Genomic DNA, 15,755 nt, shown 5'->3' on the forward strand with positions numbered 1-15,755 from the left:
TCTCTTGGATAACAGCCTCCTGGTAGACTAGCCCTCTTGTTATTAACTTAGCTGAAGACAGAATTCTTTTGTAGACATTTTATGATGTCATCTTCTGTAATATTCCCCCCCTTTGGGGGGCTTTTTGATACTGTTTTTATAGTTTTTATGTATGTATGTATGTATGTATGTATGTATGTATGTATGTATTCCATTTGTATAGCTGCCCATCTCAGTTAATGACTGGGAAACTTACAATTCAAAAATATATACTACAATTAAAACATTTTTAATTGGAAATCGAGCATATCATGCTTGACATTGAGAAAGGCTTCTTCTTGACAGTCATGTCTCTTCTTTGTGACGTGATAAATCTCAATTATTTTGCTTTCAATCATATAACTTATCAGCTCTCCATTTGACAGGTTAATATTGCCAAGGACATTTGGTGGGAAATGTAAAGCTTAAAATAGTGCTGGCCTAAAATTCACAGATGATGATTGTTTCTAAGAAGAGAATTCTGAGCTAGATAAATCTAGGGAGGGAGTTGTGATCCAGCAAGGAATTGTTCAAATGATCTTGCCCTAGGGTAGAAAAAAAACACAGTAGATAAGGTCAACATTTGGAAGGTGACATATTCTGTATTATAGAAAAACCTTCATCAACATCACACGTAATTGCCTATCCTACACAGACAGATCATGCCTATACATTCAGCTGCAGCAAGACTATCATATGAATTTGTTTGTGAGAGCACCTTTGTGTCATTTATTTTAAGTACTGAATTGCCAGTGCTGACTTGAGAACACCATCTGACAGGTAGAAATGACACATTAGTAAGCAGTGCTGAAATTCTGAAAGCACCGGGTGCCAAATTCCCATTTATGCTTTTGAGAATCCTTCTTAATGAGACCTTCCTTGCTGGACTCCACAGCTCTTTTCTGTCATTCATTTCTCAGTGTGATCGCTCAGAAGCTCTAAGAGCTTTCAGACGCAGATGGGTCAGAAAGTTCACACAAGCAAAGCCTCAACTACAGCACTGTAAAAAAACAGTCTGGGAATGTGTACGCAGAGACTTCAGTAGGGGTTATTTTTTGTCCTTACACACACACACACACACACGGGGGGGGGGAGAGTGTGTGTGTGTGTGAGAGAGAGTGAGAGTGAGAGAGTGAGAGTGAGAGAAAGAAACCTGGGGGCTTGGTTTGCAGGACAAAAGAAGGGGGAGCTTTGGTAGCCTCCCTGGAGCTGATTGAACATTAGATTATTCACTTTCCCAACTAATCAATAATTGTCATAATTAAAATTGATAGCTTGAAATAACATGACCGAGGACTAGTGCCAGAATACTGATTGTGCATTTGGCTCTGGAAAATGGCGACTAGAAAGGGGGGAGGGCGGGGAAGGCAACCATGGAGCACTTATTTTCCAATTTGCTTTTAGCTGGGTGCAAATTGCTTTAGCTGTATCCAGCTGATTTAGACCTTGCCTAGAGGTACACGAGATTAATTGGGAGCCACACTTTCATTGCTTATAGAATAGACTCTGTAATTGGCGAGATTTGTTAGTGCCAGTTATAAAATAACCAGAGACTCCTGCTTTTCAGCTTGCCTCATTATTACTCTTTCAGTCTCTCTCTCTCTCTCTCTCTCTCTCTCTCTCTCTCTCTCTCTCTCTCTCTCTCTCTCTCTCTGTGTGTGTGTGTGTGTGTGTGTATGTGTGTGTGTGTGTTGGGATGGGATGGGGTGGGGAGGGGAGGGGTGAGAAGGGTGAAACAATTAGAACCTTTCAAACCATTAAAATTGCTTTTAATTCTTCTTATAAAACCCAGCAGTGTGACTGTGGTCAATATTTCAGGCAAGCAAACATTAGCACACATATAGTATTGATTTCCACATCAGTTCTTACCTCAGGCTGAAAAATATTTCATGTACACCGTACAAAAGGAAAGAAGGCCTCTTGCAGCTCTAGATGTGTGGAGTGTGAAACTGTTGTCTGTATGAACCACTATTTTGGAGCTGTGCAGCAAGACATAGGTAGAGCTTCAAATTCAGATATACTTTCATTCACATTTCTTTTCATTTTGAAAAGAAAAAGTCCTCCTTTCATAATTAAGTACCAATGAAGAGTGATCTGTCTGTAGATGATAGCATATGGGGAGCAGACAACTCTCTTTTTTCCCTGTCCCAACAAAGTTCAGAGAAATGTCTTACTTCCTCCTGCAATTATTTTTTTAATATCCTCCTGGGAAGGATATCTTTAATATCCCCTCAGGAAGAACCAATTATGTCAGCTTTATGGTCAAAAGCTAATGGCTGACACACAAGCTAAGCAACTGCAAGGATACATTAATGCAGTTTTCTAGGTAACAATGTGGAAATGGTTTCCCACTGCCTATGGTCCTGTTTGCCAGGGGGAGGAGGGGGCAAAATTGTTCCCTTTCTTTCCTTTGTTAGATATTTGACAAATCTGAAATTGACACAATCCAGAAAATCAGGTTATTAAGATCCTCTGTCATCATTTAGCCATGCCATCATAGGAATAATAGTTTTTCTACATGGTTAATCCATGTTCATGTTCAAATGCATTTTACTGAAGGAGTTCCAGCAAGCTATTCATTGTTAAATACTAGCACAGAGAGAAAAACTGATTCTATGTGCTGTGTGGTCAAGGAAAGGAGAATGGTGACCTGAAATCTGCTCCTATTGTTTAAAATGAGATTCATCAAATGGAGGCAATATTACATTAAGCACAACTTTGAGCCTAGCATGTGCCAAGCTTTTAACTGTCTCTCAGGGAGTATTTTAAAAGCTTTTATGCATGTCTCAGTGGCAAAACAGCATAGATATCACAGCAAAAGATGATGGTGGTGGTGGTGGTGGTGGTGATGATGATGATGATGATGTTATCCACTCAGTCAAGTGCGACTCTTGATGTGTCTATGGGCCAGATCTTTCCACATTTTCTGATCTTGCACTATTTCTTTGAGTTTTTCTATGCTCTGGCTGGTGTCAGCTTTGATAGTGTCCAGACACTGTGCTCTTTAATGGCCTGATTTCCTTTTATCACTAACTCTTCCAAACATAATAGCTTTCTCCAAAAGCTAAGCAAAGTAAGCACCAGGAAACCTCCAATCTTTAGGCTAATTGAAAAATAATAAGGATTGCTTGCTTGATGATTGATTATGTGCCATCAATTGGTGTCAAGTCTTAGTGACCACCTAGATTTTCTCAGTGATGACCTGTCCCTAACCTGATCTTTTGGGTCTTTCAAGTGGTACTCATCATCACTGTAATTAAGTCCACCCACTTTTTTGAACCTGGTCATTTGTTCCTTGGTGAAAGGAGGTCATTACTGAGACTTCTTAAGTGTCTAAACAGAAGATGAAGGAGTCTTATGTACTATAGGCAGCAGAGAAGAGAATTGGCTATTGGACATTAGCTTCAATATAAACTGATAGTCCAAGTTATTGCATTTAACTGCATTAGCAAGAGGATCAGACAGCAAAGGAAGATATTGGATTTCTGTGTCAACTATTACATTACAATTTGGGCCATGTTGATTTGGAAATTGTTGAAAGGTAGCCAAATATAAGTGGGATTATAAGAATGGTTTTGATTTCAGGAAACCAATAATCCTTCTGTTATCAAACTTTAGAATGTTTTGCCCTTCATTCCAAATCACTTTAGTAAGAGTTTTCGAGATAAAAATATTGTTAGCTTTTAGTCAGAGAAGAACAGCTAATCTGGGCTAGTGGCCAAAGAAGTAACTTGCTACCAAAGTCAAAACAGCACCTGCATAAAAAAAGATGAAGAGTGAAGGAGTATCTGAAGAGGTTTATAGTATGTTGAGATGCTCAAATATCTTCACCCACATTGACCTTTTAAAAAGCTACAAACCTCTTTGAAGGAGAAAAGGAATATTCTTTCAGTTGGTCTAAAGGATCTTATTGATTCTCTGAAGGAAGCTCTAAAGTTTCCTTTCTCAGGAAATTCCACTATAGGATTCCACAGATCTTATTTTCAAGATCTCATTAATTTGAATATTGGTTCCTTCCCTAATGATGATCCACTTGTGCTGCTGCATGTATATATATATATATATATATTTAGAAAATTGTTGAGCAAATGATGCAAGGCAGATTGAATGGCTCTCATTCATTTGGGAATAGGAGGGCATGCAACAGACATATAAGCAGGCAGGCTTCTGGTTCTGCTCAGCTAGCGAGATAGCTGAGGGATCGCGAAGCTCCGCTCCCTACGGCTGATTTCTGTTTGTTTGGGGATCCTAAATGGGCCCAAAGCCACCCCAGAGAGATGGCAATGAAGGAGGGAAGCCCCACCAATCCTGGGGAGACGGTGGTTGATCCGGACGTCTGGGAAAAGCTCTCCAAAAACTGACAGAAGACAGGCTAGCATCATTCAGGAGTTTAGCCCAAGCTACATGCAGCCAAAGCCAAAAAGCACTAAACTAAGTGTGATTGTAAACAGCATGTTTAACTGGGTAAAAATATTGATTCTCTCTTCTACCTGATTGATTTCTTGAAAAAAAGAAGAAAAAACCCCAGAAGTAAAAATCTTCCAAAAGTGAGAGGGGTGTGTGTGTCTTTGCTCCACCCTCATCTAAAGGGAAGTGGTGAATTAAATTTACAGGGAATAAAAATACAGAAAATTGAAAGATGGACTGGTACTGACATCTAGTGGTACATGAAAATACTGCCCTAAATATACAGCCCAGAAAGAAAAGCCTGTTATTATGACCTTCAGGGCTTTGATTAAACAAAGAACAGCTCTAACAAAAGAAAAGAAAACATTGTGGACTATCTACAAGGGAGATAGGGAGAACTATAAAACTTAGAAAAAATTGACTTTCCTGGATTATAAATATTTTTTAAATTGTGACTTCAAAGTGATTGGCAGAGAAAGGATTTTTGGTCATTATGGAGCTTCAGAGGTCTACAGAAAGAACATATCAAGAAAAAATAAATACTTCCCAGGAGGAAGTGTATGTTCTGTTACAACAAATACAAATGATATTAATTTCAAACCACAAGGAAATTAAAAATGAATTTGAAAATTTAAATGAATGTATTTTCAATTTAACGCCACAACAAATAAATGATCAGAAAACAAAAACAGACAACTGAATATAAACTAGTGGAGACTCAAGTGGAGAAGGACTTACAAGAAACATTGGACATGGAAAAGATAACTTGTACTCTAAGACCACAAAGTAAATTTGAGGATAAGGAAAAAGATTTGACAAAATGGATTGCAGAGCTGTTGGGAATACCCCAAGAAATGGGGAGACAAGGAATGATGAGAGAAATCTTCAATGAATATGAAGGGGCAAAATCTTTTTACAAAGATATGATGTTTGATTTGCCTATTATATTGACAAAATATTTACAAGATTAGGGAAAGACTCTTTGATTCAACGGAATATACTGATTGGGAAAGATGCTTGACAAAAGAAGAGGGTTAAAGTGAGAATTGAGGAATTAGATGATGGGGTGTATCAGAGGGAATATTTAAAAATTAAACACTTGTTTGGATATGGTTGAAGAAATAGAAAGATTTTAGTTTAAGAGGGATGAACCCTCCAAGTAAGACAGTATTTTTTCTTTTCTCTTTTAATTTTTTTTTAATATGAGAAATACAAAAATGTTTGGGATGGTCAATATAAAGGAAATGTTTTAGATATTTAAATGTAATTGATTTTAAGAAAATTCCAATACATAACTAAAAAAATGTTTTGAATAGAGTTAAAAGGTTAGATGATTGGATTTATTAAATGGAACATTTAAAGATTAAACATAGGTTTAATTATAGGTAAAAAGAACAGAAAAAAATTGGAAATAAGTCTATACTAATTTAAGAGGGATATGTATTTTAAGTAGTATATTATTTTCTTATTTTTGTCTCCCTTTTTTTCTCTCTCGTTTTTTTTCTTTTTGTTTTGTGACTTTTTCTTACTTACTTTTCAAGACATGAAAATAGATTTAAATACTTTAAGGTAATTAACTTTAGGGAAATTTTAACCAGTAAGAATGTTTTGAGCATTGTAGGGAAAATAAATTTAAATAAGAATTGTAAAGAGGATTCATGACAAGGCAACCAAGATAACCAGATAGAAAAGATGTATGGTATTGATGTGATTATTATTGGTAGAAATTTTAGAAAAATCTTTATGTTTAATTGTTATCTATCAAACTAATAATTGTATTAATTTAAAGTTGGTAAAGAGAATGTTGTTGGAAGAAGAGAAAAACAAGCAAAGCTATTATGTGGATTTTGGAATACAGAAACTGATCATTAGTGATTACTTTGTAAATATAAGCCCAGATAACATGCTGTTTACCATATATTAAGGTGCTTATGTTAAAAAAACCTATATACGGTATATAAAGACCTGTAAGCAGGCTGCAGACACAAAGACAAGAGAGTGCCAACATTGCTAAAGAGATTTGGTGTGATTTGTACAAAGTTTTTGTCTTTTGCCCAATTCTCCAAGAAGGTGTACAGTATTTGAAATAAATTGGCCCTTTCCTAGTGGACTGGCAAATTTTTGTTTGCAATTTGCTGGTATTGGTGAAGATTCATCTTGTTTTCTATTGTTTTCCTTGTTCTACCTTCATCTCATGGATTAGAATAGTTCCACTTCCTCCAGTCATAGTGAGCAGAAGTGTGAAGTGAAGGATATTCTGGAAACTATTTAGAATTGTTGATTCAGTGAAGGCTATCCAAAATCAAAGAGAATACAACAAACATGTATGTCCCACAATTTGCATGTGTTTCATCTGCTATGTTCAAGGAAACTCCATTCACACATGAGCTATCACTGTTATAAGGATCTGGATGTGTTAGAATGGAACATGATTCTGAATTTCTTGGAGTAGAGGGTACCACAAAAGACAAAGAGTGGGTGGAGAATCTTTTCCACCTCCAGCTATTTTGGGATTGCCAAACTGATGGAATAGGATGCAGAAACCACCAGAACGGGATGAAGGAGCCCAGTCTAAGATGCAGAGGAAATGGGATGGAGGTGAGGAATTGTACAGCTGCATAGTAGGACATCTAGTGATAAAGGAGAATTGGCAGCAGAAGGGCAGAGGAGTGAATATTCAATTTGTTCTCTTTACCTGACCTGGAGATTTTCTGGGTCCCCGGGAAACTGAGGCCAGCAGAGAAGGGTGATGTAGGAAGTAAAGAAGATATTCTACAGGCAACACTGATCTAATTCATCAACTTGGGATTTCCAATGACCTGGTCCAGAACATCCTTTTCTTAGTTAACATCCTCCTTCACCTAAGCTGGCTTAAAATTCTATGGGTGATACTGTCACTCTCATTGCAAAGAATGCAGTTTGTTTATTCCTGACCAGGAATATCATCAGGCTTCTATCCTGTAACATATCTTGCTGGGTTTCCAAAAGAGGTGATATCTCCTTTATGGATAACAATAGCAATAGCACTTAGACTTATATACTGCTTCACAGTGCTTTACTACAGCATTCTCTGAGCAATTCACAGTGTCAAGACGGATTATATAATTCTGTTTGACATTATACAGACGTAACAGTCCAAATTACTAAAACTAGCAGAGATTGAACTGAATCACTTCATGGATTTTACAGGTGCCAATGAGTGAAAGATGTATATTAAAGGGACTGGTCTATTTGCATCTATTAAACTATGTGTGTTTTTTAAAGGATTGGATTCTTGGGTTCATTAAGGTACATGTATGATTCACAATATAGGACAACTCAATCCTCTTTATTAATAGGTATCTGCTCCTTTCAAATGTGTATATGCTGTCTTTTAGAATTCATTTAAAAAAGCTGCACTAAACAGAAAGAAGAGAGATGCTAAAAGAATTTATGGTTCTGTGGATATGGTGGACCTGTCAAAGTATTGTTCAATCATTTTATTTAGAGTATTTGGAAACTTTTATACAAGACATCTCCCTTCAAATGCTGGGATTGTTTAGAATTAAAAACAGCTTACTAGTAGAAAATAGGTTGGCTTTAACATGGATTTATTTACATTTGGTACCGTTTAATTTAGCACTACCAAATAACACTGAAAAATAATATTTTTAGTGATTTTATATAACATTGATATTTGATGTCAGAAAGGTCTATATCTATAAGGACACTATGTCTGCTTCTGGGAAGCACTTCAATATAAGTTCTTGAAATCTAATTTTGAAGCTTCCCAGTGCTAGCTTTTCCTTAGAAGCACTTTCAATAGAAGCCCAAGAACACTTAACTCCACTGATTTAGTTACATTATTTTCATTCAACTTGGAAGAAGACCTTGTTGATGGAACTATAGTCTTATCTTTTTTTAAGTTTCCCTAAAACTAAAGCATTGTTAGATGACAAAAAAAAAGACATTGGTTTAAGGAGAGATTAAACTAAGAGCAATTTTTGCTTTCAGAAGGGAAATCCAAGCTAAGGTTTTGCTCTGGCTAAATAACTATATAACCTTGAGACTGTAAAATATGACAGCTTTTCATCTTAGCTTGTTTCAACACATTGCTTTCAGCCTCACTGGAACAAGATATTGATGCATTCCTTTTACAAAGAGGCTATGCCCCTATCATCAAAGAACAGTTGAAACTTTGCCTTATACTACTATGCTGCTAGTTTTATAATGGAATTATTACTTGTGTTTAATTCCAACCTTAAATAAACACCCTAGTAGTTGAGTATTTTGTATGTTTTATCTTCTCATAAATCCTAATAGGGATGTCAGTTTTAAAACTGCCAAATTCTGTTGGGAGGTTGTGTTTTTAAGAAAAAAATATATGAAACTTATCCATTTTTACTCCATCTGGTTTCCTAAATGCATCAGGGTATAAATTCATTGCTAGAAATTGATTGAGGGATGCATGTTGTTGTTTTTTTTAAAAAAAGTTTTAGAATACATTTTTATTATAGATTATGAGGAGAGTAAAAATACAAGTAAAAATAAACAATGGTAGTTTAATTTTTTTCCCCATAATGGAAATTCTTAATAAGTATTATAATTGGTGCTGTTGAATGTGTTTGCATGTATGTAAGAGAAAGAAATGTTTGTAGAAAACATCTCTTTGAGAACTGCTACTAGCTTCTAAGACAGGCTTATACAACTTTTTAATAGGCCAAGAGCTTCATTTGACCATTTGTACTTCAAATGGCTGTGGAGAAGTCCCAAACAAAAATTAAATCCCATTTCATTTAATTTCCTTAACATTCAATAGATTTAACATGCTTTCTCTTGTTTAATAAGCGTTCCCTTCTGTCACATTAAGGATTACAATTTTGCAGCTATTTTAGCTTTGTACTGTGAGCAATTTCCAGTTTGATTTCCACCCAGCACCCTCTCTCTATCAGAACAGAGCAAGCATACACACCACTTAGTTCAGCTAGCCAAAAATATAGCTTTATTATTAAACATTGGCAAACAACAAAAGAGTTCATTGATAAAATGAGACAAAGGCAGGCAATAGCAGGGAGACATGAACAATGGGCAAGAGATAAAGAGATGAGGGATGCTATCAAAGAACAATTTATATGACATTTCTCTCTCTTTCTCTCTCTCTCCCATAGAAAGAAAGTTCATATATATAACTTTGCAGAAGCACTGGAAAGAATCCTGCTTGTAATTAACATGGAAAGTCCCAAAGAGAGTGCCCTTGGGTTATACCAGCCTTGACTCTTTTATGTACGTCATGGCAGCAGAACAGACAGGGAAAATACAGTATTAACTGATCTCTTCCTTGATTCTTCATCATGAAAATAAACAGTTTGGAGGAAGGGAGTGATATATCCAACAGGTTTGAGGAACATTACATGACATGTCAGAAGTTTCATTTTGCAGAAGAGTGGGATAGGGCCTTTTTTGGGGGAGGGGTCCTTAAGTCACGAAACTTTGAAGAGTTAAGGTATCACTTTTATTTCTTTAACCTACTTCTACAAAATTCCAAACATACTGCCCGTCAAAAAAAAGGGTGGGGGTGAATATTTTCAACTTCTGAGAGGGACTTCAAGGAGCTGGAGAAAGTACCTCCTTTTTCATCCTAGCTATAAAATCCCACTTATCTATTCATCTATTATTCTCTTTTTAGCATGAGTTACAGTATTTAAAACGAAGCACATGTTTTCAAAGTGAGGTGGAAAACAATATTTCTGTTAATTAAATTGTGGAATTACAGAATTGAAAGCAGGAAACTTGGGGCTATTATATCTGGAATGCCAAACTCCACATTATTTATGGCATTTCTTTGCTGCTCTCTAGTGACCATCCAGATTTTTGCAGTCAACATGTGGTTAGTTTTAAAGAAAGCATAAGGCAGTTTTCCAACTGAGTCACTCCATATATTATAGAACTGCAATTCATGTTACAGGGCAACTGTGGAAGTGTTATCATTAAGGATCACAACAGTCTCATGAGGCAAAAAAGGAAGATTTTGCCTGTCCAGTCTCTTTAGCTTTGTAGTTGAGTAATGACTTGAATTTGATTGAAACTAGGAGATTGTGAGTTCTAGTCCTGCCTTAAGCTGTTTCGCACCACTTCAGCAGAACCGGTAGCTAATTTTTTGTTGCCCAGGCCCAGAATAGACTTCTGGAAGCAGCATCCACATAGAGAACTAGTTGTTCACATATTTGAATCCCACCTTTGCTTAAGACACAAAGCTAGCTAAGTGACCTTGGGTCAGCTACCCTCTCATCTTAGGAAGGGGTAATGGCAACACACCCACACCCACACCCCACTTGCTGTTATAACCAGGTACCAGGGTAGAAAAGGGAGTGCTAACGGGTAAATCATTTCTTACCAATTTGAAATTGTAATGTACAATATAGCTTATAATGCTTGATAGAGCTGATGGTGCATAATTTTCCTCTTGATTTTTGTTTTTGTATTTTGTTGTAGTTTTTTTGTATTTTTGTGTATTTTTAAAATAGCTTGCAATGATACAATAAAAAATATTCTAATTAAAAATATATATATCAAGTAAACTATATAGAATAGAACTTAACACAAGACTAATTTAGATTTTTTCTTCTGGGTGCAAAAATGTTATAAAACTCAAAAAATTATCTACTCCATTCATTGGGGTAATAATATTTTACTTAATTTTGGGCAGTTTTAAATTATATCACCAAATATATTATACCACCTTAATACTAAGGTGAAAATCAATTAGACATTTTAATGTAAAGCCCTTTTAAGTTTTTATTAGTGGGAAATACAATATTGACTCCACAAACAAGTTCCACAATGATACTTTTTTCAGTTACCTCTTCCTTGATAAACATTAAATTGTAGAGCATTAATATATTAGCATCTAAATACTCAAGAAAAGAAAAGCAGGTCAGTGTTGTTAAATTGATAATTCTGATCACTAGTCATTAAAGAGGTTGAATATAGCACTGGAAAACCACAAGGACAAGAATGCTAATGTTCATTACACACACACACACACACACACACGTTTTTTACAATAACAATTTATTGCAGTTATCATTTGATTCCTCATTTTGAAGTATTGTGGGCATTTTATGTTCATAACGTTTTTATATAAGCTGTACAGTTTAAAAATTGTAAACTAACAGGTAAGAGTAATGCTTAAAAGTGTAAACTTTATGAATCCCTTCTTCTTTTGGATTACCGTAATTGCTGCCTGTCTTAGAAATATTGCAGTGTAACAAAATACTTGCCACTGTTATATGTATTATGGTGAGCTACCATTTCTGGCATCTCCTGTTAAATGAATTAGATGGTAACACAGGAGCCTTTTTTCCTTCCAGAGATCATAACAACTATTGTGACTAATAGTGGAGAAGTTTTCTTCAACTTTGTGTCACCCTGCTGTAGTATGTATCAATTCTACAATCCCAATCAGAACCATCTTTGGTACATAAAGCAGACATGATCTCTTCTTTGAAAGAGTCAAAGGCTGACCTATATGAAGCAAATTTCAAAAAACAAAATTCTAGCAAGAATAGAACAACAACAGAACCCTTTTAACTGGTGAAGGTTATAAGTCTGCTGCATGTTTTAATGCTTTAAAAAGAATTTAAGATGCCAAGGACATGAGATATAAAAAGAATATTGATAGAGAAGTCAAAGGAACTGTTTTGTTTCTTATTGTGGAGGATGTGGAAAAAGGGCATAATTAAGAAGCCATTCTAATCAAGGAAGTAGGTCAGGAAGGTTATTCAGAATCAAATTTTAACAAAACTCGAATTGTTCAATAGCCATTCAAGAATAGTTGCCACTGAATCTCATTAATATTTTTAGATTTTAAATGTTGAAATTTCTTGAAGGAAAGCAAGAGAACACATATATGTACATGGTTTATCTTCACAATAATCCTATGGGATTGATTAGTTATCAAGTCTGTCTAAAAGTCACTTAGCTGGGAGTGAATTAGTAGGGATTAGAATTTTGACCTGATACGTCTAACTGCTATATAATCTATAGATAGGATGTAAATACTGTAAACATGGAAAAATGAGGCTGATGAGGCATACACAACAGGTTAAATGCATAAAGAAGTACTTTCTAAACACATTTTAGGTGTTTGTGTCTAATTTTTACAGTGGGACTATTTTGTTTTGGGCAAAGGTTGTTTCTGGAATGAGAGTAGGAAAACAAGGCCAGCAGCAGCTGAGGTGAGGAATAGGAAGCACTGGGAAGATTGGGATTGTTGAACCAATGCAACAATGCAACCAATGCTACCTCAGGAATTGGTGAGAGGAGGAGTGACAACATCCACCAGTATTGCCCTGTTCACTCTACCTGGAGTTTTTGCCTTAAATCTTGAAAAATCAAACATACTCATTCAAGCTGGGTAGTTCAGCAGAGCCTCTGGAACTTCTGTCTACTATAGCTCTGCATTCAGCAATTTTACCGATATAACTGGAACTCAACTTTTCACAGACTTTCTGGCTTGAATTATTATTATTATTATTATTATTATTATTATTATTATTATTATTATTATTATTATTATTATTATTATTATTATTATTATTATTTAGATTTCTATACCGCCCTATTCCCGAAGGACTCAGGGCGGTTTACAGGGCAAAGTTAAAAACAGTTAAAACAGTACAAAAATTAAGATAAAATTAAGATTAAAATAGGATTAAATAACAATAGCCCAAATATAAAATTTAAATTTAAAAATTTAAAACCCCTCAGTCCAGGCCAGATAAATCAAACAACCAGGTTTTTAGGTCCCGGAGAAACGAACAAAGGTCGGGGGTGGTCCGGAGTTCCACAGGCAGGTCGTTCCACAGGGCAGGCGCGCCCACAGAGAACGCCCTACCCCTAGGGATCACCCGCCGGCACTCACTGACCGGTGGCACTTTAAAACTGAATAGATGCCAGCTCCTCTCACAGTAAAGTCCATTATTAAATTATAGAAACAAATAAACCAAAACAATTGCAAAATACCCAAGCCCCAAAGAGGTATGATTCTCCTTAAAGGGTCAAGTAAGGGCTGTGTGATAATAACCAAAGTTTTCAAAAGGGTCCTGAAATTTCATTCTTCCTCCTGAGGTAGCTTAGCTTTTCTTCAGTTTCCATTTCTTTTTCTCCTGACACCTTCAGCATTCCACTCCAAAACTTAGAAACTTTAATTTTTCTACCCTTCCCATTTCTATTCAGATTATCCCCTGGAGAAGAAGAGACAACCTGTCCCCTAAGATTGAGCAGTGGCAGTCCATTTCAACTCCAGCTAGCAGCATGATCCTACTCTTTAGCTGTAAATTTTATTCTACAAGCCCCTTTCCAGACTGCTCAGACAGTTCCCAGGGTCCCAAAGTTGAGGGGCATGTCAATCGAGTCCATGTTACACTGTGTTTAAGACAGGAAAAGACAATAGATAGGATTTGAACTTCCGCTGTATTCTGTACTAGAATTTCCTTTCCCAAATTCTGATCAGAAATGCTCGTATAAATATGAGAAAGTGTTCTATGTGCAACGATTTCTGAATAATGATGTGACACCAGAAAATACAAAAAACAGCATTTTTTTTAATTCTGATTGCCAAATTATTTAAGGCAAGTATAAAAATGAAAGCATTCAATATACATCTTACATAAAATAAACTAGATTACAGCATAAAACAAGTAACGAGGCAATGGCATTAAAGTCTCTCTTCTAAAACGGGATAATTGTAAACATTAAAAAAAAGACTGCAGGACTATTCAAGTAATAGAACAATCACAGACGTCTTCTGGTATGCAGGCTATTGGGTTATTTGCCATTCAAGATTATAAAAAAAGACATTTCATTATTCACAGATGCTCATTATTTTCCCATTTTAAAATCTATACATTATGTACAACACAGTTTTTGTGGTACTGGCAAGCCCATGCCTTCCAAATGTATATTTTTCACAATACACAATTACAATGAAACAGTTAATACAGTAACATTTTATACTGATGCATCTTAATAGGAGCCACCAAATGGACATCTAAATTGTACCAAAGTGTCATCATCATTATCACAGTTAGCCTCTATTGAGGTTGTGGGCAATATTAGAAGAGTATGCAAGTTTCAGGCACACAGATACATAACATTAGTTATTTACAATTTTTAAAAAGGAAAAAAAGGAAGAAAAAAGGGAACAACCAACTTTTTGTAGATAACGCTTTCTAAACAAGACAAATACACTTTTTTCATTTACTTGTGTGGTTTACAATTTAGTATTAGACTCTTTGTACAAGCCTAATTACAGATACAAAAAAGTAAAGAATATATATATATATATATATATATATATATATATATATATATATATATATATATATATATATATATATATATATATATATATATATATATATATATATATATATATATATATATATATATATATATATATATATATATATATATAACAAACAAACAGAAGTCTAAATACAGCAACATTTGTTACTCTGAGATAAAAATCTGCAATTTACAAAAATGAAATGACTGGTTTTTGCCTGCCATTAAGGCATTTCAAATTAACACCATGGAACTGATGTCTGTAATAAAGCGCTTATTTTCATGTGATCCAGTCACATGATGATGTACATGTCCAGACTTATCATTCTCTGAAAAGAAACAGAAAACAAAAGAACCTTTTAGAATACCCTATTTCTAACTCTGTAACACCAACAGTCTCAGTAAGTGGGAAAAGTACTATAGCAAACCAGACAGATATTTAATTATCTGTTAATTAATGTACATTTATTCATAGGTAGGGTTTCCAGTCATTAAGAACAGTTGAATACTGATGCAGATATTTTATTTAAAAATATATGCTATCTCAAAGTGCCCATTTTTCTTACAGATTTATGAAACATCACAAAGACGAACATATGTATACACACACACACACTTACACACACACAGCTAAATCATACTCTGTGGAAATCTAAATGATTTGCTGTTACATGATGGACTGGATGGTTCATTTTTTTCAGAAGAACAGCGTCTGCTTCAGTGATCAATTAACTATGCTATGGTAACAGCTCTGTGGAAAATGTTATGATGAGGACGATGATGCTCTCATTAACGGACAAAGCATCTTTCCTACAAAGACTGCCCTCAAAATATGGAACAATTTTTCCCTTTTCTTCCTATTAAGATAGCCGAGTATAATTCACAATATTTACCTTCTTTGTGCAGGAAACATACCAGATGCAGATGCCTGAGCAGCCACCTGCTGAGTAGCAACAAGGGCAGCAGAGGTCAGCCCTGGAGAAAAGTGAAATGGTATATCTCAG

At 35.3% G+C, this 15,755-nt stretch overlaps 1 protein-coding gene across 2 annotated transcripts in view; it reads right to left on the bottom strand.

Moving 5' to 3' along the window:
- Positions 1–14,935: 14,935 nt before the first annotated feature.
- The window catches only part of ZNF608 (zinc finger protein 608), a 136,933-nt gene continuing 136,113 nt past the window's right edge, over positions 14,936–15,755 (bottom strand). The window contains exons 9-10 of one of the 2 annotated variants that reach the window (XM_081321317.1): positions 15,645–15,726; positions 14,936–15,080 (exon numbers count right to left, since the gene is read on the bottom strand). In XM_081321317.1, the coding sequence (XP_081177443.1) occupies positions 15,074–15,080; positions 15,645–15,726 (89 nt within the window). In that variant the 3' untranslated portion in view covers positions 14,936–15,073. Of the gene's footprint in view, positions 15,081–15,467; positions 15,727–15,755 lie in introns of those variants that run through there. The other variant, XM_081321318.1, reaches the window with a different exon arrangement.

Source organism: Vipera berus (assembly GCF_964194415.1).
Source record: "Vipera berus genome assembly, chromosome: 2".
Lineage (NCBI taxonomy): Eukaryota > Metazoa > Chordata > Lepidosauria > Squamata > Viperidae > Vipera > Vipera berus.